We start from the raw sequence: 25,355 nt of genomic DNA, 5'->3' as shown, positions 1-25,355 counted from the left end.
CAGCGCCTGCACTCTCCTAAGTTAAGGTTTGAGGAAGGTAATGGGGCCTAAGCAAAGGGCTTTAAGTCGGGGCAGGTTCTGTGCGAAACTCCAGTACTGCCATTTAAATTATGTGACCTAGGGCAAGTCACTTAGCCTCTCCAGTGGCAATCGTGACACCACTCTAAAGGGTAGATGGAGAAAAGCATTGGGGACCTTGGATGGAGGTGCTCAGCAGTCCTTGGTCCGCAGGTCTTCGACAGTTTTCGCCGCCCTGAGCCAAGAACGTCCGAGGAGCAGCCTAAGGAGAGGGGAGGTCGTCGGCTCCTAAACTGGGCTGGGACGGAGGGCAACTTTCCCCTCTAGTACCTTTTCCACCCAGCCCCAGGGAGCCAGGCACCTCCCGCCGGATTTTATAGGAGACTGGGCTTGGGGACGGCCGGGCACAGTGGCTCACGCCTGTAATCTCGACACTTTGAGAGGCCGAGTGGGGAGGATCGCTTGAAGCCAGGAGTTCAAGACGAGCCTGGGCAATATGGCGAGACCCTGGCTCTATTTAAGAAACCAATAATTAAAAAAAAAAAAAAATTAAAAATAGGATACTGGGCGTGGAGGGAGGGGCCAATAACAGTATGGGTCGTCAATCCTAGATAGGGGGTACCCTGGGCCTTCAACTTACTAGCGCAACCCCCAGCGTCCTTAGGCATTTGGGAAGTGCCGCAGGCCCAGCCTTGGTGGGGGGACTGACTAGGTTGTGAGGGGTGGAGTCCTGGGGCCCGGAAATCCCAAAGTCTCCCGGATGGAAGAGTCGTTTTTGTCAGTTCGGGGATGGGTTAGGAGGGTTACTAGTAAAAATCTAGGCGCAGATCGTAAGTTACTCTTCCCTCGGAGCCGCGGCGCCGGCATTTACCTTGGTATTGCCGGGCAAGGCCTGTCCGGTAATGTCCCCGACGCCCGCCCCTCGCCCTGCCCCGCGGGCTTATGGGAAATGTAGTCCTCCGCTCTGCCGCGCTTCCGGATACCTCCCAGCGGCGGGCGGTATTCCTGCTAGATCTTCCGGTTCGGGGTCTCTGTCCAGGCAACGCAGCCGCCGTGCGACGGAAAGCCCTCCTTCCTAGCCGGTTGCATTTCGTGCTACTTCGAAATGCCACATCCGCTTCTTCCAGCTTAGCGGACAGTCGCTCAGTGGTGTCTTGAGACTGCGGCGGTGTCTGGAATTGCGGCTTCTCCAGCGCCCTCCGGAGGCTTTGCTTCGGGTTCGTCTAATACAACACAGGGGGAATCATTTGATCGTGAACGTTTCACGTTTCTTTGTCTTCAAAAATGAAGAGGACATTTTGTAAAATTACCACACAAAGATGAGGAATAGATTAGAGAACCAACTTGGGGTTGTAAATACTAAATAATTCCAAATGGTAATGTATGAGTGGCTAAAAAGCAGTGACACCTAACGCGTATTATTTTATTCCATAAAAGGAACAAACCTAAATTGAAGAAATATTCATTTCCCCCTTATTGGATTTAATAGAATCCTTTTCATTTTTAATGGGAAATAATAAATGTGACCTATAGATGTTTCAGTTGTTTAAAAATAAATCGCCGCCTTTAGGGTGATCTCTGATGGGATTGAGGAAAATGAGCGGGTTTGGGGTTATCTTGGCCCAAAGTCCAGTTTGGATTTGCCGTTAGTTCACGGTGTGACACCGTCAAGAAACAAGCTCTGAAAAATTTGGTTTTCTCCGATAAAGAATGTGAAATTACCTAGCACGTAGTAGCCTTCAATATTTTTGTATTTCCTCTTTTTTGATACTTAGCTGAGCAATAAATATTGGACAGCAGTACGAGGGAAGGATCTGAATCAGGCAAGGAGGACGGGCACTGCCCAGGAGGAAAAAGCAAACAGGAAAGTGTGCTGAGCAGGTGCCTTGGCGAGGGAGAGAGGGAACGGAAATGTCTTCACACACCCACAGAGAGAGAGAGAGAGAGAATGAAGTTTCTGTCTCTTACGTGATGTGTGAGTGGATGGACAGATTGTCCTCAGCTTTAAGGGCAATTCAGGGTGATCTGTCTTAAAATCGACGCTCTGTGGAATGAGAAAAATGCGCTCTGCAGGCCATGCCCACTGCGTGTGCTGGGAGGCTCTGCTACATCAAATGGGCAGATGCGCCGTCTCCACAGAGGCCCCAAGCCTGGGTGTGAGCCAAGGCTGCTTCGAACATATCCGCTATCTAAGGTGAGTCCCAGCAGGGGTCATTTATTTAAGAACCCTGGTGCTTTCCATGGTTGATTTGCTGGTAAATGACAGATGTGAGTGTGGTAAACATGTCTTGTCTCCCCACTGCACCCACCATCCTGTGCATCATGGAAACCTGTCTCGATGATCAGCGGCCATGTGTGATGGGGTGGAAGGGACAGTCTCCAGAGACAGAATCCTGGGACCTTCCCTGACTTCGCAACTTACTAGCTTTCTTGCCACATTATTTAGTTTTTTCAAGCCGTAGTTTCCTTAAAATGGTGAATATTATCAATCCCTATCCCATAGGAAATTTGGAGCACATGAGTTCATTCAAGTAAAGTATATCATTAGCAGGCCATAACACAGGCAGGAAGAAGAAAATACAATAATTGTGTGTGTGTGGTGGGGTGTCACATCTTCATAAAATTCAACCCTACCCCCATTTCAGTCACTTGTCAGGGAGGAAAGCCAAGAAGCCAATTCCGAGAGTTTAGTGTGACATCAGTGTCTAGGTCATCTAAATCAGGCCCTTTCTGCCATACCTGTCCAAGTCCTGCAGCAATTAACACTGCAGAGCTATATTTATATAAGTAGCTTTGTAGCCTCTGTGTATATGCTGGGCAGAGCTGATTCATTTCACACATCATTTGCACTTGTTATAGAACTCCTTCAATACTAACACCCAAACATATTGGACAAAGAAGAGAAGACAGACACTTTTGTTTTGTTGCTTGTTTTCTGATTTTGTAATACTGTATTTTCAACTTCTCGGAGACATTGGCCCCGTATTACAGGCCTATGTCACACACCCTGTTGTGAATTAAAAGTCTTTTTTACAGCTGCCCTTGCAATTATAAACTTCTATTTGCATTGAAAGTAGTTATTGCCCTTTCCATATAAAATTGCACTCATAGATCATTTTAAAGTAATACATTTTTTTTCTTAAAGAGATGAAATTGGAAAATAAAGTGGTAATAGTGTGTTTAATTTATAAGTAAACCCTAGGAACACAATTTCTTTTACTTTGTTATTATCACAAAACAATAAAAATTATCTTGTTTTTAACAGATTCCTATTATTAACAAATCCTACTTGTATCCTATTTATTTGTCACCTATGTGAAAGTCTTCTTTTTCTTCTTGCTAGAGACCTAAATTGTGATGATCAAATTGAATGGTATGAATAAGCAATTCGATGATTAATTTGCTACACCCTACTCCAAAATATGAGACATATTCAAGGCCAAGGTTATCAATAAAATACAGGCAGAAGTTATGCAGAATGAAAAATAAGGCATACACCTGTGTATTCCTCAAGTCTGTTTTTTTCTTCTTGTTTTCTCACATCATTCAAGTCACTAAAATTTTATTGCTTATTACATGACAAGAAATATAATGTTGGACATAAAATGAATAAAGGAAATTATCCTTAAGAAATTTACAATGTGGAGAAAAAGATGCAGTAATATAACATTATAATGCAATATAATCCAGTGCATATCATACAGTGCAATGAGTTCTATGAAAGATCTATTAATAAAATGCTTGGGGAAAACAGAGGAGGTATAGTGACTCCTGATCCTGGCTTCTGGAGAAAACCAGAAAAGACTAGAGAGGAGGAAGCATATTTACTGACCTTGAGGAACAAGGAGGATACATTCTGTGGGAAAGAGGTGGGCTGGGCGCAGTGTCTCACATCTGTGATCTGAGCACTTTGGGAGGCCAAGGCAGGAGGATCGCTTGCCAGGAGTTTGAGGTTACAGTGAGTTATGATCACACCACTGCACTCCAGCCTGGCCAGTAGAGCAAGGCCTATCACTATCCAAAAAAAAGTTGGGCATTCCATATAGACGACATGCAATGGCAGAGGAGGAACTGAGTTTTGGGAGACAAAGAGGATTTGGAAGGAACATAGAAGGTATGACAAATATTAGTGAGATAAGAATTTGGGCTGGGCGCGGTGGCTCATGCCTGTAATCCCAGCACTTTGGGAGGCCGAGGCCGACGGATCACGAGGTCAGGAGATCGAGACCATCCTGGCTAACACGGTGAAACCCCATCTCTACTAAAAATACAAAAAGAAATTAGCTGGGCTTAGTGGTGGGTGCCTGTAGTCCAGCTACTTGGGAGGCTGAGGCAGGAGAATGGCGTGAACCCGGGAGGCGGAGTTTGCAGTGAGCCGAGATCGCGCCACTGCACTCTAGCCTGGGTGACAGAGCGAGACTCCGTCTCAAAAAAAAAAAAAAAAGAATTTGGAGTAAAATTGTAGGCATCATGTCAGAAATTCAGACGTTAACATGGGGGCTTTAGGGAGCCATTACCTAAATTTAAACAGGGCTGTGGTGATAATTTTTTCTAAAAAAAGCAACACAACAAAATTGAGAGCACTTAGGAGGAAGAATTTGGAAATGGCAGAACCACTGCAAAGGTGGAAAATATTTACTTTTGACTAAATTCCTATAATGAGGCATGTTAAATAGAGAATTCATGACTGTGTGTTTTTAATAGAGCCTAAGCTTCTTGAATTATTACTCACTTTAGTTAGAATCACTGCAGTTCTATGCATAAAATTAAGACAGACAAAACAGATATATTGAAAGTTAAGATAACTGAACAAGTAGATTATTCTTCTAGTGTCTTGTAGACTTCTCAAGATGATCAAGAAGTCTACTGTATCACTGTCAGTGCACAATATATAATAAACTAATGATTTTGTTTTCCACCAAGAACAATGGTATTGTAAAATCTCCACCCCCTGAGGATATGTTTTCAGGTCTGGGTGACTAATTATACTGGGAAACAAGGGAGGGAATGATGGCCCTGTGCTTCCTCTGCCCGCTGCCTCTGTGGACGCGTGGGCTGCTGGCTTCAGTCCCGCTTTTCTTTCTGATGGCCCTTGTTGTTTATGCTAAGTATTTTTGCAGGAGGCCTGAGGCGGGCTGGGGTCACTCTGTGTTCTCCTCCTATGGCAGGGCTTCACTCTCCTCCCCCTTCTATGTTGGGGCTTCGCTGTCCCCAGGGTCCCTGTTGAGGATCTCATTCTCATTAGATGACTTCTTGTGCAGCTTCCATGCCTGGTATTTACTCTTGTGGCATTGAGAGGTTTGTACATATCTTTAAGCCAGAGCGACTGTCTGAGAAAGATTCAACCTGAGTCTCACTTCGCGAAGAGCATCTCCTCTATGGCAGAAATCTGAAAATGCCCCTTGAGAATCCTTCATCTTCTTGTGATGACCTTCGGTGAGAATAAATCTCAATGAGGCAGAAAACTAGAATTAAAGTCGTTAGTATTTCAGTCACAAATATTGCCAAGATGAGTTTGTTGTTATAGCCATATCCTGGAACTTCTATTGTGAGCTTACTCGACTTTTGCTGTTTCTGTTCATTCTGGGCTTCCGTGCTCTCGTTGATACAGTTCTCAGTTTTCCACTGGTCCGTATCCATTATGCCTTGGACACCTTTACTTCTTGCTGCTCACTGAGAAGCTTCATCAGGAGGCCTGTCCTGGAGATGAGCTTGGCACAGGTCAATTGCACGTGGGTCTCAGAGCAGTCCATCTTCAAGGTCCGGATAACATGAGAAATGAGCCTGCGCACATTGTTGTTGGGGATGAGGGACCGCAGCTGCTGGGTTAGCTGAATTTCAAACTGATCACCTGGAGATGAGAGCAATGAGTAATTGAAGCTTTGGGGCTCGTGGGACAGGTCGGTGCCCACGTTGTTGTATTCCCATTTTGTCTCAGTTTGTGTAATAGTTGGCCCTAAGTTGAACGCAGTCCCAGCAGAATCTGCCTCAGGAGGAGGATTGTAGTTTGTGTTTTCAGAGATGGTGCCTTCTGGCATAGTAGTGTTTTCCATAAAAATGTTTTCTTCCAAGGCATTTCTTGCAGTTGTGTTTTTTACATTAGTGTTTTCTATAAAACGTTCTGAAGGAGCAAATGCTTCCGGAAGAGGATTTTCCTGAGGGCTCGGGTCTCCTAAAGATGAAAAAGCCCCCTGTGAAGGGGAATTCATAGGCTCTTCGCTGCAGAGAACGGAGGCCTCTTTGCGAGCATCGGTCTATCGAGATAACTTTTCTTTCTGAAGTTTGGACTCTTTTTTGGCCTTGGGTGTTCTGTGAGCCATGCGGGAGCGAGTTTTATGAAAGCGGTACTTTTTTCTGGAATGTACGATTGGTTTAGCAGTCTTCATATTTTTAACTCTAGCCTTTGCATTTTCTAAAATGAAAATGGTGTAGATTAAGTCTTTCGATCTGTCTCTGACCTGAGGTAGGGCTTTTGCAGAGGTGGAGGCAGAAGGCACGCCCATGGAGAACAGTTTCAACATAAAGGAGACTGCTCTTGGGTGAACGAAGGCTTGGTGTAGTCGGTGTTTCCCACTAACTTCTCAGACCCCTGCTCTATGTGAGGCTGTTTCAGCTCCCTTGGGTTGGACTCCCGAGCCTTATTTCTTTGGCAGTGTTCTCTGCAAATGTCTGGGCCCATCTTCCCTCCTGATGCTCTGCTTTCCCACCTCTTCGAAGTGCCTTTTCTGGATGCTCTTTGGGCCCATGAGGAGTCTGTTCAGCAGGTTTTTGCCTATGCTTTGAATCTTTGCCAGGCTGTTTTCCTGTAGCTGGATAGTTTCTAATTTCTTTTCAAATATTTGGCATTTAAAATTGTCCTAGAAAGCTGGACTGCAAAAGCATGGCAGTTTTTTCTTCCCTTTTAACTTCATCGATTTTTTCTTGTATTTCTGCATCTAACATATTTTCCAGCAAATACAGCTTTCTCAATTTATTTTCATAAGTTGAGTTGTTGGATACAGGTTGAAGAGAGGGGCTCTTTGTATTGTTTTTCAAAATACCCAGGGGCCTATCTCCATCTTGCACATTTGAAGAAAGCAGTTTAATGAACGGTAACAACATTGATTTCACATCTAGATTTACCGCTCAGAAATAAGGCAAGATGTAACTTAGTGCACTGATAACATCCCTCACGTCATTGGTGTCTAGCTGTCCACTCCCAAAGACTGACAAGTTGATGCCATTGCTGTCTGAGGCCGCCTCCGGCTCAAAAGTCAGCTCAGTGCTCGTGTGCTTCTTCGGAGCTTGTAACACCTTCATGAACGCTCCTTCTGGATTCCCTACAGATGCTTCTTCAGGACAATGTATGGTGTTTGTCAGACATGCACTGTTGCAGTGCAGCTTGACTGTCTTGCAGAGAGCCTTAATGCTATTTTTAAATTGGCAGAGGCAGCAGACCACATGGCTACGTAAGATCAGTTTCTCCAGTTCAACAGTCATCATGAGAATGTTCTTAATTGTTGTAAATGGGACATGCGTTGTTCCCATGTTTAGATATTTTAATGCTGGCAGTTTAAAGAGATATGGATCTTCAACAGTTGTCAGAGGATTGCGATTGAGAATTAACTTGTGTAAAAACTGCATTCCGTGCCAGGCCTGAAATGTTCCAAAGCTCAGTTCTATAAGTAAATTGCAACCAAGATTTATAAACTGCAAAAATGGTAGTGGTTCAAATGTATGTCTTTCAATAGACTGTATTTTATTGCAGGATAAATCTAAATACTGGAGGGATAGCAGGCCTTCAATGAATCCTTATGTAATTCAGTCAAATAATTTTCATTGACAATTAATTTCTTGTATGCTTTCCATACATTTCCATCAATGTAAGAAATATAGTTTCCTTGGAAATTTAAGATGCTGAAGGTGCCATTGTGGGTGTTGGGCTCTGGCACAGGTATTTGGCGGAGCCTCTGTTTCAGGCTGAGATCAATACACGACAGCATCTCATTCCACAGGTACAGAGCTCACATATGTTGGTGCTTGTGGAGGCCTTCTGTTCCTCTGGTGCAGTTAAAGCCTTATTTTGGGCATAACTTTCAGACTGAACCAATGAATCCTGAGTAGGTTCTAGTTCAGTAGGCGGACCGGTGACTTCAGTCAGTTTTCGATGCAGAGTCTGAACCTGGTCTGGACGAGGAACTGTAGTCTTCTCCAGGGCTATAGAATGTCCAATCTCTGTAGTGGGCTCTGGAGTGATGGCAAGCCCCAGGTCTGGAGGCTGAGTTGAGGTCTTCTCTATGGTTGGAGGCAGTTTAACCTCTGCAGTAGGTTCTGTAGTTATGATAAGCTCCAGGTCCAGAGGTGGGACTGTGACTTAAGTCAGGTGTGAATGCTGAGCCTGACCCTTGTCTGAAGGTGGAAGTGTCCTCAGTTCTGGAGGAGGAGCTGTAGTCGTCAGGGCTGTAGAAGGTTCAAAGTCTGTCGTGGATTCTGGAGTGCTGGTAAGCCCCAGATCCAAAGGTTGAACTGTGGCTTGAGTCAGGTTTGAATGCTGAGTCTGAACCTGGTCTGGATGTGGAAGTGTCACTTTAGGGTGCTTGGGAGGAACTAGAGTCTTCTTCAGGGGTGTAGAATGTCCAACCTCCGTAGTGGGTTCTGGAGTGATGGTAAGTCCCAGGTCCAAAGGTTGAACTGTAACGCTGGGTGACATTGGATGCTGAGCTTGATCCTGACCTGGTGTTGGAATTGTTACCTCTTGATATACTGGAAGTTGGGGTACAACTTTTTTAGGAGGCTGAGTTGGGGTCTCCTGCATGGTAGGAGAAAGTTCAACCTCTGTTGTGGATTCTGGAGTGATGGTAAGCCCCAGGTCCAAAGGTTGAACTGTGGCTTGAGTCAGGTTTGAATGCTCTGGAGGTTGGGCTACAACTACATTAGGGAGCTCTGGAGTCTGAGCTGGACCCTCCTCAGCGGTCTGTGGATGCTCAGCTGCAGCCTCCTGCTGGGTTGGAGAGGGATTTGCATTATTAATAGGTTCCGGAAATTGAACTGAAGTCTCTTGTTGAATTGCTAAAGGTAAAGCCTCTTCCAATGACTCTGGAGGCAGAGGTGGGCCCCCATGCTGGATAGCAGGAGGTTCTACATCATTACCTGGCCCTGAGAGCTGAGCTGTAGCCTCCTGGTGGACTGCAGAAGTTCCCACCTCTGCACTAGGCTGTGTTCCTATGGTGAGCTGCATGTCTGGAGGCTTAACAGAGAGATTGGGCAAATCTGAATGCTGAGTTTGATGGTGACCTGGAATCGAAACTGTGACTTCATGATGTTCTGGAGGCTGAGCTGGGTCTCCTGCTGGGTCTGAGAAGATTCAACCTACCCAGAAGACTCAGAAGGCTGAGCTGGCTGCTCCTGCACACTGGGGGAAAGTGCAGGCTCTATAGGAGGACCTGGAGGTTCAGTTGGGGCTTCCTCTTGGTTTGCAGAAGGTTCCATCCCTTCTGGAGGCTAAGCTGAGGTCTCCTGCTGGGTCTGAGAAGATTCAACCTCCCCAGAAGACTCAGAAGGCTGAGCTGGCTGCTCCTGCTCACTGATGGAAAGTTCACGCTCCATAGGAGAACCTGGAGGCTCAGTTGGGGCCTCCTGTTGGGTCGCAGAACGTTCCACCTCCTCTGGAAACTGAATTGGGGCCTCCTGCTGGGCTTGGGAAGATTCTGTCTCATTGGTAGGCTCCGAAGTTATGGTAACCTCCATATCTGCAGGTTCAACTGTAATGTTGGGCAAGTTATAATGAGCTTGATCCTCACCTGGAGGTTGAACTGTCACCTCATGGTTCGGTAGAGTTTGAGCTTAACTCTCCATAGAGTACTCTGGAGGCCCAGCTGGGACCCCCTGCTGGGTTGAAGAAGGTTCTTCCTCCTCAGGGAGCTGTGGAAGCTGCGCTGGGGCTTCTTGCTGGAGTGAAGAGGACTGGATGTCTTCAAGGGTCTCTGGATTTTGAGTTTCAGGCTCTAGATGGAATTGAGAAAGTCCAACTTGCTCAGGGAGCCCTAGGGGCTCATCCAAGTTAACCCGGAGTTCTGGAGGCAGCTGCCGGGATACAGTGTGTCTATACTCCAATATTCAGCCTGCAAAGTCTGTTTCTGATGCTGAAGTTTGGATAATTGGTGTGGAATTCCAACAATCTTAGCAAGGCTCCAACGCTGAGCTAGATCTTTCTTCAGGTTCTTGGGCGAAACAATAAATTCGGTTGGTTTTGAAACCTTACTGTCTAGTGGAACAAGTATTTCATCTGCCTGATGACCTGCAGCCCGATCGAAATCTGCAGTTTGAAACTTACTTTTGAGGCGAGGAGGCTGAACTAGGGTCTGGTTCTGATCCCCGTTCAGCATTGGAACCACCTCTGGGAGCCTTTCTTGCAGAGTCAGCTTGTCATTTAAATCCTGGTGTGCAGCCCAGAACTGCTCTGACCCCAGGAGCAGCTCTCCAGCTGAATCCATGTCCAGGTATGGCACCACATTTTCAGTCGATTCCTGGGGTGGGGCTGACAAATCTGCCAGGAAGCAGAGGGCCCAGGTAATCAAAGTCCCCCGGGTCTGCCGGGGGAGTAGGCGCATGGGGAGATTCCCATTGGAGATGGGAGGAGCGGGAAGACCAGGGCTCAGGCGGCCCCAGGGGTGGCAGGGGAGTTAGAGGTCAGCTTGAGCGGGTCCTTGACCCACTCCAGAGGCTGAGCCTCCTTGACTAGTAGCCACAATAGTTGCCACGTGAGGAGGGGCCATGGGCCCCAGAAACGCAGCTGAACATGACACATGCTGGCGCCGCACACTAAGCTGCAGCCATTCTGGCAGCCCCAAGACCCTCATGCCCCTTATAAGCGTGCGCCGCGCCCTGTCTTTATGACACCTTTATTTATGCCTTTATTAGGCTCGGGTCTAGATCTGCTCCATGTCACCATGGCAATCTGATGTCACAATCCCGCCCAAGCACCCCTTCCCATGCCTCCTCGCCGGAATACCCCTCCCCTCCCCTTCGTGAGGGAGGATTTGGGCCGCAGACCCGGGTGGTCCCAGGACTCCAGCGGCCTGCTGTGGTGGGGTAGGGTTGGGTGGGGGCACGGCAGAGCTTCCTGAGGAAGTCACGGGACCTCTCCTGGGGATATTCAGAAGCGCTAGTCCAGTTCTGGCAGCCTGAACTCTTCCTCCTTCAAGGTGAAATCGAGAGTACTCTTCCTTCCAGGGAGAGCAACTGACCTGTAATCCCAGCTACTCAGGAGGCTAAAGCAGGAGAATCTCTTGAACCTGAGAGAGGCAGAGGCTGCAGTGAGCCGAGATCGCAACATTGCATTCCAGCCTGGAGTGCTGCTGTAGGTACTATGGCTCCTGAAGCTGCTTTCCGTGTAGCAACTGGCGTCCTCGTCGTCGTCTTCCAACTCCTCTGGGTAATCGGAGTCATCGTCGTCGTCCTCCGTCTCATCCTCCTAGTTGTCCTCACACTCCTGGGTCTCCTCGGCGTCACCGTCCTCGCTCCTCCTCGCTCTCGAGGTCATCGTATACCACTTTGTCGACAGCCCTCCGGGCCAGGTGGCTGTCCCCGCCTCCTCGCCCCGCCCCGCCCCCCGCCGGCCAGGGACGCTGGGGCTTGGGGGTGCTGGCGGCGGCGGCTTCCTCCTGCTACTGCTGCCCACTCCGGGCGAGCTCAGCCGCGTCTTGGGCGCCACCTCAGCCTGGTGGCGGCCCACCTGCCCCGGCTACTACCGCGTTGCCGCGAGCGGAGCCCCCGGATGGGTTCGGACGCGGGCGGCGGCTGCGGGGCCAGGGCGCAGCGCTCCTCAGCGGGAGCCGCGGGCTACCTGGTTGGCCAGGCCCGCCGGCTCCTCAGGTTGGAGCCGAGGTACGGGGAGAAGGGAAAGCGGGCGGGGAGGGGCGGGCGCAGTGGGGGCGGTGGGCCGGGTAGGGAGGCCCTAGGGGCCAGGCGGGTGGAGGGAGAAGGCTCAATCCGAATCGCTGGGGCTCTACTCTGGATCACCTTCAGCCACCATTTTGTTTCTTCCCGCCCAATATACTGATTCTTAAATCCCTGTAGGTTTCAAGAAAAAAAAAAAAAAAAAAAAAAAAAAAAAAAAAATATATATATATATATATATATATATATATATATATAGTCTTAATTTGACCGGGCCCGGTGGCTCACGCCTGTAATCCCAGTACTTTGGGAGGCCGATGCGGGTGGATCACGAGGTCAAGAGATCAAGACCATCCTGGCCAACAAGGTGAAACCCCGTCTCTACTAAAAATACAAAAATTAGCGGGGTATGGTTGTGGCCACCAGCAGTCCCAGCTACTCCAGAGGCTGAGGCAGAAGGATCACTTGAACCTGGGAGGCGGAGGTTGTAGATGAGGCACTGCACTCCAGCCTGGCCGTGGAGCGAGACTCTGTCTTAAAAAAAAAAAAAAAAAAAAAAAAAAAAAAGAAGCAGTTGGACTCATGATGAAGCCCTGGGGAAACATTCTCAAGATGCAAGGGCGGCACTATGCCAAAGGAGACATTCTGAAAGCAGGAGGCATCATCTTTTATACATATTCAGTCACAGATCTTTATATAGTAGTTCTTACTCCGTAGGAAGAATCTACAGGAAAATAAGAGGTAGCAACAGTAGTGTCCCCAGTTACAGATGCCCCCAATAATCTTATAAGGTTTTCTGTGATTCTCATCCCTGCCGCTCTGGGATCTGGAAGGCAGGCAAGTCCTGCTCTCTAAAGAAGATTATCTGCCGGGGGGGGAGCTTTAGATTCCTTGGGTCCAGTAACCAAAAGACGATGGGGCAGGATTAATATACCCTGATCAGCAGGAGGAGGTGGGACTGCTTTTCCACAGAAGCAGCAGAGATAATCTCTCTTTCTCTCTCTCTCACTCACACACACACACACACACTCTCACACACACACACACACACACTCCCCACCCCCATACTCTCTCTCTCTCTTTTGTTATTAATTTCCTGCTGCAGTGCAGTGGCAGGATTTTGGCTCATGGCAACCTCCGCCTCCTGGGTTCAAGCGTTTCTCCTGCCTCAGCCTCCGGAGTAGCTGGGACTATAGGCGAATGCCACCACACCGGACTAATTTTTGTATATTCAGTAGAGACGGGGTTTCACCATGTTGGCCAGGATAGTCTCAATCTCTTGAGCTTGTGATCTGCCAGCCTTGGCCTCCCAAAGTGCTGGGATTACAGACACGAGCCACCGAGCCCACCCTGTCTTCCTTAATTCTATTGTGTGTTGAGAAGTTTGTTAACTTTTCCAAACAGTAGATTATTTACTTATAGGTTAGATGTATCTTCTTATAGTAATTTCACTTGGAGGATAAATTTTATTTTATTTTATTTTATTTATTTTTATTATGCTTTAAGTTCTGGGATACATGTGCAGAACATGCAGGTTTGTTACATAGGTATACACGTGCCATGGTGGTTTGGTGCACGCATGAACCCATCATCTATGTTAGGTATTTCTCCTAATGTTATCCCTCCTGTACTCCCCCACCCCCAGACAGGCCCCAGTATGTGGTGTTCCACTTCGTGTTCGTGTGTTCTCATTGTTCAGCTCCCACTTATGAGTGATGTATCTCAAAATAATAAAAGCTATTTATGACCAACCCACAGCCAATATCATAGTGAATGGGCAAAAGCTGGGAGCATTCCATTTGAAAAGTGACACAAGACAAGGATGCCCTCTCTCACCATGCCTATTCAACATAGTATTGGAAGTTCTGGCCAAGGCAATCAGGCAAGAGAAAGAAATAAAGCATATTCAAATAGGAAGAGAGGAAGTTAAATCATCTCTGTTTGCAGATGACATGATTGTACATTTAGAAAATCCCATCGTCTCAGCCCAAAATCTCCTTAAGCTGATAAGCAACTTCAGCAAAGTCTCAGGATACAAAATCAGTATGCAAAAAATCTCAGGCATTCTTATACACCAAAAATAGCGATCCAAATCATGAGTGAACTCCCATTCACAATTGCTACAAAGAGAATAAAATACCTAGGAATACAACTTACAAGGGAAGTGAAAGACCTCTTCAAGGAGAACTACAAACCACTGCTCAAGGAAATAAGAGAGGACACAAACAAATGGAAAAACATTCCATGCTCATGAATAGGAAGAATCAATATCGTGAAAATGGCCATACTGCCCAAAGTAATTTATAGATTCAGTGCTATCCCCATCAAGCTACCATTGACTTTCTTCACAGAGTTAGAAAAAACTACTTTAAATTTTTTATGGAACCAAAAAAGAGCCCGTATAGCTAAGACAATCCCGAGCAGAAAGAACAAAGCTGGAGGCATCACACTACCTGACTTCAAACTATACTACAAGAAGGATAAATTTTAAAAATCTGAAGCACAATAATTTTTTGTTGACCTTTAAAAAAGAAGCATATTTTTAATTTGGAAGGTACAGTGTTAGATATTTTTACTAAAATAACATAATTATTTGCACACTGTCTCATCTAATTACTCTGTTAGTTCCTATGAACCTGATTATAAACCAGCAATATTTCTTTTGGCATATTTATAAACTTTTATTTTTATATTTGAATAAATGTATTTAATTTAAAAATTGTATATTTTTAAATTATAGACTGCATTTACTCAAAAATTTCTTCTCTCTTCTAATTGATAAACCTATTTCTGATTAGCATTTCTCTAGTTTATATATCTACAATCACAGCTGTTTCCTATACTAATATAATCTTTTCTGCATATATACTGAGGGTATCTTATTTACAACATAATATTTTAACAAAATATTTTAACAACCTAAGAGTTATTGTTTTCTAATTATGGAGTATAGTTTTTATTATTTTTCATTTTTTATTGTTGAAGATGCTTATTCTGTCTTTCATAATTTACGATACTTTCTTTTTTTTTTTTTTTTTTTTTTTGAGACAGAGTTTTTGTGCTGTTGCCCAGGCTATATACCTATTAGCATAAACCCCTTTCTCACTGGTTGCAAGCCTAAGCTTCTCTGCAGGTAGAGGCTCCTTTAGGCGAAACTCTTCAATTCCTAACAACTTTTGCACTTTCAAAAAGAGAAGAAAAGAACCCAAAACAGGCCAGGCGCTGTGGCTCACACCTGTAATCCCAGCACTTTGGGAGGCCTAAGTGGGCAGATCACTTGAGGTCAGGATTTCCAGACTAGCCTCACCAGTATGGTGAAACCCCGTCTCTACTGAAAGTACAAAAATGAGCTGGGCATGGTGGCGCATGCTAGTAATCCCAGCTACTCAGGAAGCGGAGGCGGGAGGATGTCTTGAAGGCGGGAGGATCTCTTGAACCCGGGAGGCAAAGGTTGCAGTGAGCTGGGAGGCGGAGGTTGCAGTGAGCGGAGATAGCGCCACTGCACTTCAGCCTAGGTACAGAGCCAGACTCCATTCCCCAACCTCCAAAAAACCGAAAATAAAGCACAAATATCTATGCCTCATATCCCTACATGTTTGCAGGAAGGTTCTGCTTTGAACAGTATCCGTATAATGACAGGTGATATCCTGACATTCCACATATGCCTCTTTGGCATCCGGAAAAGAATCCAGTTTTAATTCCGAAACATCCCATCATCCTAAATGTTCCGGCACTGGTCCCTAAGCACCGTGTCCCCCCACGCCAAGATAGTGCTTTCTTCCCTACCCACCCCCGCCTCAATATTCCCACTCCCTTATCCCTCACTGGTTTTCCAGTTGGGACTCTTGCTGGTAGGGTGTCTAGAGGTGGGGTCAAAACCATCTTAATGGACAAAAGTAAAAGCCATTTTGAAAAGAGCTACTTGGGGAGCTCAGGTGGGAGGACTGCTTGAGCCCAGGAGATGGAGGCTGCAGTGAGCCATGATCGTGCCACTGCACCCAGCCTGGGCAACAGTGGGGAGCACCTGTTGCAAAAGAAAAAAAAGAAAATGAAGAAACTACATATTAACATCTAACTATTGTGACCAGAGCAGAACTTGAAAGTAATTCAGAGCTTTGTGAATGTTTATTTTTAGAGAAAGGAAAAGAAATCACGTTGTTCAAATACAGATAATTGAAAAAAATAATAAAAATAAAACAAGGTCAAAAGTTGAAAAGTAAATGAGTTGACTCGTTTAAAGCAGTAATAAATTAAACAAGCAAAAGTCAATACAAATTGAAGTTGGAAATTACAAAGGCAGGATACAGGAATATTTATTAAACAAAAAAGGTTTTAAAAAAATTAAGATGAAATACTATGCACAATCGTTTAGCAATATACTATATATGAAGGTGTATTTAAATAAATTGGCATTTTCCACACAAAAGTTCATAAACGAGAAAAGTTTTAAATGACCAATAACTCAGGAAAAATTGAGATTCTTTTAGTCAATTCAATTCCCAAAATACGTTACTCAATACATCCATTTTTTTTTTCAAACTTTGAAGTAGTAATTAATGCCCGTGCTTTACACATTTTTCTGGAACATATAAAAAAAGTCTCAATTTTAAAAAAATATAAATTTTATCCTAACCCCAAACCAGATTAAGATTACATAAAAGTCAGTCTTTTTTTTTTTTTTTTTTTTTTTTGAGACGGAGTCTCGCTCTGTCGCCCAAGCTGGAGTGCAGTGGCGCGATCCTGGCTCACTGCAAGCTCCGCCTCCTGGGTTCACGCCATTCTCCTGCCCCAGCCTCCCGAGTAGCTGGGACTACAGGCGCCCGCCACTGCGCCCGGCTCATTTTTTGTATTTTTAGTAGAGACGGGGTTTCACCGTGGTCTCGATCTCCTGACCTTGTGATCCGCCCGCCTCGGCCTCCCAAAGTGCTGGGATTACAGGCGTGAGCCACCGCGCCCGGCCAAAAGTCAGTCTTTATTTATAATACTGATACTATGAAAATACCTGAGAAATATATATAGTGTAATATTAATTGAAAAACAATTCAAAATTGTGGAAACACTGAACACAGTTGTGACAGTACAAATGTGCATAGGCAAATACAAACAAATGACAAATACATAAATTTTAATGAGACAGAGTAATTGGTAACTGGTAATCTTTTATTTAAACATATTTTTCTTTTTTTTTTTTTTTTGAGACGGAGTCTTGCTCTTTTGCCCTGTCTGGAGTACAGTGGTGTGATCTCAGCTCACTGCAAGCTCCGCCTCCTGGATTCACGCCATTCTCCTGCCTCATCCTCCTGAGTAGCTGGGACTACAGGTGCCCGCCACCACCCCCCGCTAATTTTTTGTATTTTTAGTAGAGACGGAGTTTCACCGTGTTAGCCAGGATGATCTCGATCTCCTAACCTCGTGATCCGCCCGCTTCGGCTGAAAACAGGCAAAAATATTCTTCTTATACAATGTTTACCATTGTCTAGTAAAAATATAGGTTAGATGCCTATGCAATTTGCCCGGTGTGGTGAGTCTTCTGAAAATGCATGCTCTTTTCAAAAGTGACAGAAAATGAAGCCAGAATGAATAGCATGCCTGTATAGTTGATTCTTTTCAAAGTTAAATATCTCAGTGGCTTATTTTTATTAAAGCATTCCAGGCCGGGTGCGGTGGCTCAAGCCTGTAATCCCAGCACTTTGGGAGGCCGAGACGGGCGGATCACGAGGTCAGGAGATCGAGACCATCCTGGCTAACACGGTGAAACCCTGTTTCTACTAAAAAATACAAAAAACTAGCCGGGCGAGGTGACGGGCGCCTGTAGTCCCAGCTACTCGGGAGGCTGAGGCAGGAGAATGGCGTGAACCCAGGAAGCGGAGCTTTCAGTGAGCTGAGATCCGGCCCCTGCACTCCAGCCTGGGCGACAGAGCAAGACTCCGTCTTAAAAAAAAAAAAAAAAAAAAGCATTCCAAAGGCAGATGGTCCATCGTGTGGACTGTTCATTTGCCAAGTTCTAATTTTTTTTTTTTTTTTGGAGACAGAGTCTTGCTCTGTCGCCCAGGCTGGAGTGCAGTGGCGTGATCTCAGCTCACTGCAAGCTCTGCCTCCCGGGTTGGCGCCATTCTCCTGCCTCAGCCTCCCGAGTAGCTGGGACTACAGGCACCTGCCACGACGTCCGGCTAAGTTTTTGTATTTTTAGTAGAGATGGGGTTTCACCGTGTTGGCCAGGATGGTCTCGATCTCCTGACCTCATGATCCGCCCGCCTCCGCCTCCCAAAGTGCTGGAATTACAGGCATGAGCCACCGCGCCCGGCCTCATTTTACAAGTTCTATTTTTAAATAAAAGCCTATTTTTTGGAGTTATGGAAGCAATGAGCAAGCAACCTAGACATGTAAACTTCTGGTTTTACACTCATGTGCATCAACTTAAAAAGGGCAGACTAAATGATTTGTGTTTATGGTTTGAGAATTGAGAAAGACTGGTGGCCTAAGACTGATCTGCTAGGTTTCAGATCAAAACAATCAATGGCTGTCTTCTGTGGGAATTGAGTGACAGCGTTGCTGCAGTTGTAGCTGGGTTACCAGGCATGTATAAATAGTAAAACTGGGGATTTCAAGAAATACTTTCTGAGCAACTGCTGTGGTTTTCTCTGGCATACAACCTTCTTCTGAATTCTTTCAATTCCATCTGGTTATATTATTCTTTCCTCACCCAAATAGAAATTTTCTAAGTCTGTATTGACACCCCCTCCCTGAGTGCTACAGCAGAAAAAAGATTTTCAACTTTCAAATTTTTTAAAAGAACACTTTACAATTAATTTGTTTTTCTTACAATTTATTGTTAAGGAACTTCATTTCTTCATTTTTGTTAGAGTGACTGTCTTGTGATGTGTTTTATTAAATACATAAAATCAAAAAGCCAGTTGAGGCTGGGCACGGTAGCTCACACCTGTAATCCCTGCACTTTGGGAGCCCAAGGCGGGCAGATCACCTGAGATCAGGAGTTCGAGACCAGTCTGGCCAACATGGTGAAACCCCATCTCCACTAATAATACAAAAGTTAGCCGAGCTTGGTGGCAGGCGCCTGTAATCCCAGCTAATCGGGAGGCTGAGGTACGAGAATTGCTTGAACCCAGGAGACAGAGGTTGCAGTGAGCCGAGATCGCGCCACTGCACTCCAGCCTGGACGACAGAGTTAAACTGTCTCAAAAAAAAAAAAAAGAAAAAAAAAAAGCCAGTTCAGAGTTGGTGTGAGAAAGGATAATGTATCACTGAATTTTATTTCACTTATTTTTATTAAATTCTAGGGGGCAGGAGTCTTATAGATTATAAAGTAGTAATCCTAATTGAAGATATTGCTGGAAACATCAAAGCAAATGCAAACATATTTTTATTGATTTTACGTAGACATTATTTCTCTGTAATCCACAGTCTTTGACTTCATTCCAGGGGCATAGCACGCTCTCAGTGCAAATGGGTTGAAACATTTTTGACAGCAGTTGTTATACCATTGTAATTGATCAGAGTTATTAAGATTGCATCTAAATGTAATTAAATAATACTTAAAGGAAATTTAGTCACTCAGTGTCATCCATTGAATTAAGTCATCTAAATTAAAATTATATTTGTTTTTATCATGTGAGCTTAGCCAATGGTAATTTTCAGAAGTTTGACTGAGTGAATTTCCTTACAAACTGACCTCCAAGCCTCTAGCCCCCAGATCATCTGCTCTGGGAGGTGCCAGGATAAGGACCCCCAGTGTAATATCTACCTCCATTCCTGTTGAGCCAGGGTTCAAATTCTCCAGATGGAACCATCTTTGCCGCCTTACAGAGTGGGTTCTCACTGGAACCTTTCCTAACTTGAATTAGAGTTTGACTTTACCCTCAGAACCAAGCTTATGGAATTTCTTTCTCTACTGAAGAGGAAAGAGGTTTCTAAGAAGGAGTAAATCAGGCAAGTCTTGGGCCGGGCGCGGTGGCTCAAGCCTGTAATCCCAGCACTTTGGGAGGCCGAGACGGGCGGATCACGAGGTCAGGAGATCAAGACCATCCTGGCTAACACGGTGAAACCCCGTCTCTACTAAAAAAAATACAAAAAACTAGCTGGGCGAGGTGGCGGGCGCCTGTAGTCCCAGCTACTCGGGAGGCTGAGGCAGGAGAATGGCGTAAACCCAGGAGGCGGAGCTTGCAATGAGCTGAGATCCGGCCACTGCACTCCAGCCTGGGCGACAGAGCGAGACTCCGTCTCAAAAAAAAAAAAAAAAATCAGGCAAGTCTTGAAATAAAACCTGTGGAGTTCCCCTCTTGTTTTGCTTGACTTGAAGACAAGTCCCTGTCGCATTTTTCCCTTTCACAGATCACAGATGATTAGTTTATAAAGGCCTAGTGCCGGCCAGGCACGGTGGCTCACGCCTGTAATCTCAGCACTTTTGGAGGCTAAGGCCAGTGGATCACCTCAGGTCGGGAGTTTGAGACCAGCCTGGCCAACATGACGAAACCCCGTCTCTACTAAAAATACAAAAAAATTAGCCCAGTATGGTGGCACGTGCATGTAATCCCAGATACTAGGGGGGCTGAGGCAGGAGGATCGCTTGAACCTGGGAGGTGGAGGTTGCACTGAGCTGAGATTGTGCCACTGCACTCCAGCCTGGGCAACAGAGTAAGGCTCTGTCTCAAAAAAAAAAGGCCTAGTGCATTGGAAAGGTTGCTGTATGAGCTCCATGGCTCTGTCAGTATATAATTCATAAACTTATCTTGCTCCCAAGAAGCTGAATGTTAAACTTAATCTTGTTGAACTCTCTAAAATCCCTCTTAATTAGACATATCTGGTATAAGCCAAAGCATCTAGGCAGATAGGAGTCTTTTTTATGTTAGTACGAATTAATAGGGCTAACTTCCCATGTGCTTGATGGAGGTGAATATCCCTGAGAAGAAACGAAAATTTTGACTGAGAGAAAAAAGAAGTCATTTATTGGTGCATGAGACACTGGGAGGTAGGATCCATTTGGATGCCCTGCTGTGGTTGGAGACGTGGAAACGAAACAAGAGAACAAAGCATTTTGGTTACTGGGGAAAGAGGAACAAGGACATAGAAAGTGTTGGAGGATAACAAGTCCAACTGCCATCTCTAAACCTTTTTTCTTGGCTCATAATGACCCTCAGGGGAGAAAACGTTCTTTATTCTTTTTTTCTCTCTCTTTCTGCACACTGTGTACTTTAGAATTTAAACTGGTATCAGTAGTAAAATCTAGATATGCTCATGAGTTCAATAAACCATTGGATCTGCCTGGGCTTCAAGCTTAATTTATGGCATAGTTTCTTTGGAAAAATGTACTCTCCGTTCTAAACAACCAATGTAACAAGGACCCTTCTGGGACAGAATCCATTGGTATATGAGGTGCTGCTCCTATGTGCACTCATTCCACGTGCAAAAATGATAATTAAGAGCCACTCCATGAAGGCTCTGGCTTAGACTCACTGGAGGCCTGTGTTTGGTGCTGGCCACTCTATCCATGAAACCATATTTAAATGAACCAGAAGAAAGGTTTAAAAAGATGCCTTGGCAGATCTTTTTGAGCAGTGAATATTCGCCCGACAATATCTGTTTCATTCATTTCAGCTTTTGTTTTGGGGGGTAGCTTAAAAAAAGTCTTACGGCGGCATCAAGAGCCATCTGTGTTAAGGGCCCTGCGTCGAGTGCCTCGGTGCACACGCACGGTTTCTCTTTTGGGCTTTTGTTACCAGTAAGTCTACCTCGGACACTTATTTTCTTATTTTATTTCCCATTCTGTGCTGTCACTTTCTTGGTTTTAGTGAAAGAATTAAGCTTTGCCTTTTTGGATTATTCCAGACATTGTTTTCCTGGCATGCAAATGACTGTTGATGTACTCCAGCAGAGAATAATAAAAGCCTCTATCAACAGTCCAGCGAGTGACATTTAAAGGATACTTGAAAGGTTGTCCAATTCCTTGTCTTGTACCTTACCTAACAAAGGCCATCTGGGAATGAGGTATTTCACATAAGTCCAATTTCCAGATAGCAGAAATTTAAGGACCAATTTAAAAAATAGAGAATTTTCTTCTCTTCTAAACTTACACTATTCAGCACAGCTTTGGAGAGGTACTTTAATAATCTTTCTATTCTCTAAACTTCCTCTTCCTTGTATTTCTTATATTGTTCCACCCTTTCAAGTCAGTAACCTGAGGGTTAATCACAATCGGAAACTTGCCCCTCACTCCTTTGAATAACGAGCCTTGTCTTCCTGACAGCCTTTTTAAAAGGGAACTTTTCTAATTACTTATTTCTAAGCAGAATCTTTTAAAATGAGATTTATATAAATGCTGACCCTTTGAACATGCATGGGCTTACTACAGAATTATAAAAACTTAAGCACTATTCGGAATACCATAATTCTCAGTAAACGTTTATGAGTCATGGTAGAAACAAAACACATTGACGTGGATTCTTTCTGAAGTTCAAATTAATTTGATGTTTGAAAATCATATTCCGGCTTCACTTGCAAAAATCCAAATGCAATTGTACCAGGGTTTCACCCATTGTGAAGAACTGAGAGATTAATGGCAGACAAGAGAAAAAAAGAAGAAATATTGGCAACATGAGCTATGTGCTGGTTCCTTCAGGGGTGGCTTTCCATTCCCTTTTCTTTGTTATTTGGTGTCACATGAGAGCCCGAAAAATCCTACATGTAGATAGATGCTGAGACTCGCACTTTCCTACTAGGCTTACAAACAAATCGAAAGTATGAGGCAGTTTAGCCTAGAAACTGTACAGATATTTTAGGGTTGTGTTAGCTTCTGACATTTTTGTCTTTTTACATTGTGGTACCTAAAAAAGATAGCAACGCTGATTTCATATTTGGCTGAATGTGGGCAAATTGTTTTCCGAAATGCAGCCGCATCCTATCTCTTTCCTTTGGTACTAGCTCTCACTGCCTTGTATTAAAAGCTCCTGGAGACCCTGAAATGGTGTTGTATTAATTTTTATAATTCCCCTAGTGCTTACTACCGTGTCTTTCATGTATTTACTCTATAAATGTTTCTTAAGTGAATGCATTAATGTTTTCATGATTTAGTATATCTGCTCCTTAAATCATAAAATACATTTTAATTTACTTAAGTATATGTTGATCTGTGTCTGTGAACAGAACAAAAGAAAGATCCTGAATAAGTTTAAATTGGTGTTTAAAAAGTTTTAAAAAGAAGAAAAATGTAAAGTAAAAAGAAAATTAAACAATGAAGCTGAAAACAATGAAATGTTTAAGAGAGTCAAAAATAAAAACACAGAAAGAGTAAAATGAAACTAAATCGATTTTCAAGTAAAAGAGTGACTTCCAGGGAGATGCAAGGATGAAAAATGGAAAAATTTAGCTAGTTTAAAGAAAATCCACCAAAGAACAAAAAGCACAGCTGATAGACAAATAAAAACAAATGGAGCTTTTACAAATTTGACTTCACTATGTAGGGATTTATTGTTTACCTAGTACCATAGCCTTGGAGGTGAGACTTAAGAAATAAAGCACAGCTCTAAACCCACTCATTTAAACCCTGCTGCCACCTTGACTGTCAGGGTTGATAAGAACCCTAAGTCCAAGTTGTGACTTTTTAAGAATGACTATTTTTAGCTGCATATGAGAATGGGAGAAAGTCCATACAGAAATTTTACATTTTCTCTCTCCTCCATGTGTAAGAGCGAAGATCCCATACATTTTTCATATTTTTCTGTTAAGAACAAGTTATCAACACGAAATTTTGATCTTGCAAAGGCATTCTCTGTATTTTGGCGTTACCATTCTACTGATATTTATCAGCAAATCGATCATATTTGACTTTCTGATACTCAGTGCATTTCAGACTTGCTTCAGTGGTCAGTCACATCCTGGGGCAGCTTCACAGAAGTGCTTATTCATGTCACTATATTTAAGACTGTGTAGGGCCAGGCGTGGTGGCTCACACCTGTAATCCCAACACTTTGGGAGGCCGAGGCAGGCGGATCATGAGGTCAGGAGATTAAGACCATCCTGGCTAACACGGTGAAACTCTGTCTCTACTAAAAATACAAAAAATTAGCTGGGCATGGTGGTGGGCACTTGTAGTCCCAGCTCCTCGGGAGGCTGAGGTAGGAGAATGGCGTGAACCCGGGAGGCGGAGCTTGCAGTGAGCTGAGATCCGGCCACTGCACTCCAGCCTGGGCGGCAGAGCCAGACTCTGTCTCAAAAAAAAAAAAAAAAAAAAAAAAAAAAAAAAAAAAAAAGACCGTGTCAGTATTTCCATTAAGAGACTTTCTCATTCAGTAGCACTTTTAAATAAGTCATAAAAAATCAAGCCAAACTCAAAGCTGGCATAAAGAGGTCCTTTTCTTTTTCTCCTGTGTATAAGGAATATAAGCACATAACTCCCATTAATTAATTAATTAATTATTTTTTGAGACGGAGTCTTGCTCTGTCACCCGGGCTGGAGTGCAGGGGCCAGATCTCAGCTCACTGCAAGCTCCGCCTCCCGGGTTTAAGCCATTCTCCTGCCTCAGACTCCCGAGTAGCTGGGACTGCAGGCGCCCGCCACCACACCCGCCCGGCTAGTTTTTTGTATTTTTTAGTAGAGACGGGGTTTCATTGTGTTAGCCAGGATGGTCTCGATCTCCTGACCTCGTGATCCGCCCGTCTCGGCCTCCCAAAGTGCTGGGATTACAGGCTTGAGCCAACGCGCCCGGCCAACTCCCATTAATTCTATTTTTAGTTAGGTTTGTAAACGCTTTACACACTGACTAGACCAAATGAGATCCAATGATGCTTCCGTGGCCTACGATTAAAAACAATGTCAAAAAGTTTTTACTGTCTTCAAAAATAACAAGACATTCTATTTAATGAATATAGAAGTGGTTTCTGGCCGGGCGCGGTGGCTCAAGCCTGTAATCCCAGCACTTTGAGAGGCCGAGACGGGCGGATCACGAGGTCAGGAGATCGAGACCATCCTGGCGAACACGGTGAAACCCCGTCTCTACTAAAAAAAAAAAAATACAAAAAACTAGCCGGGCGAGGTGGCGGGCGCCTGTAGTCCCAGCTACACAGGAGGCTGAGGCAGGAGAATGGCGTAAACCCGGGAGGCGGAGCTTGCAGTGAGCTGAGATCCGGCCACTGCGCTCCAGCCCCGGCGACAGAGCGAGACTCCGTCTCCAAAAAAAAAAAAAAAAAAAGAAGTGGTTTCTTTTCCTTCATCTTTTTTTGTTGTTATTAGTTGCAGTTGGTTTTTTCCCTTCTGCCTCCCTACCTTGTTTCTAAAATTAAGCAGCTATTTTTCTGTGTTAAAATTTGTCTTTTTGATGTAACAGAATTTTTACACAGGGTAAATATGTGCTTTCTTCCAGTCCAGAGTTTTGATACTTTTAACTTTGGAAGATTGATTTCTTGTTTTCCATTATAAATGATATAATTTATAATTGTGAGTTTTGAGG

The 25,355-nt window shown here is 44.5% G+C and overlaps 1 protein-coding gene and 1 pseudogene across 1 annotated transcript; one reads left to right on the top strand and one right to left on the bottom strand.

Moving 5' to 3' along the window:
• The first annotated feature begins 1,146 nt into the window (after window positions 1–1,146).
• LOC139356009 (uncharacterized) lies at window positions 1,147–13,611 on the top strand. Its single transcript, XM_071068739.1, has 3 exons — window positions 1,147–2,212; window positions 11,230–11,942; window positions 13,541–13,611. Exons 2-3 carry the CDS (start codon window positions 11,366–11,368, stop codon window positions 13,609–13,611), a joined length of 648 nt encoding a protein of 215 aa, XP_070924840.1. The 5' UTR covers window positions 1,147–2,212; window positions 11,230–11,365.
• Window positions 4,918–11,240, bottom strand: LOC105479994 (leucine-rich repeat-containing protein 37A3 pseudogene; annotated as a pseudogene).
• Window positions 13,612–25,355: the final 11,744 nt, after the last annotated feature.

Source organism: Macaca nemestrina, chromosome 9 (genome assembly GCF_043159975.1).
Source record: "Macaca nemestrina isolate mMacNem1 chromosome 9, mMacNem.hap1, whole genome shotgun sequence".
NCBI lineage: Eukaryota > Metazoa > Chordata > Mammalia > Primates > Cercopithecidae > Macaca > Macaca nemestrina.
This window is presented reverse-complemented; position numbering and strand designations above follow the sequence as displayed.

Bases quoted from the DNA above. Each gene is read 5' to 3' on its own strand.
- LOC139356009 (XM_071068739.1), top strand. From the start codon at position 11,366: ATGGCTCCTGAAGCTGCTTTCCGTGTAGCAACTGGCGTCCTCGTCGTC. The intron at 11,943-13,540 runs GTAGGGAGGCCC...CCCCACCCCCAG, and splicing joins CAGTGGGGGCGGTGGGCCGG to ACAGGCCCCAGTATGTGGTG.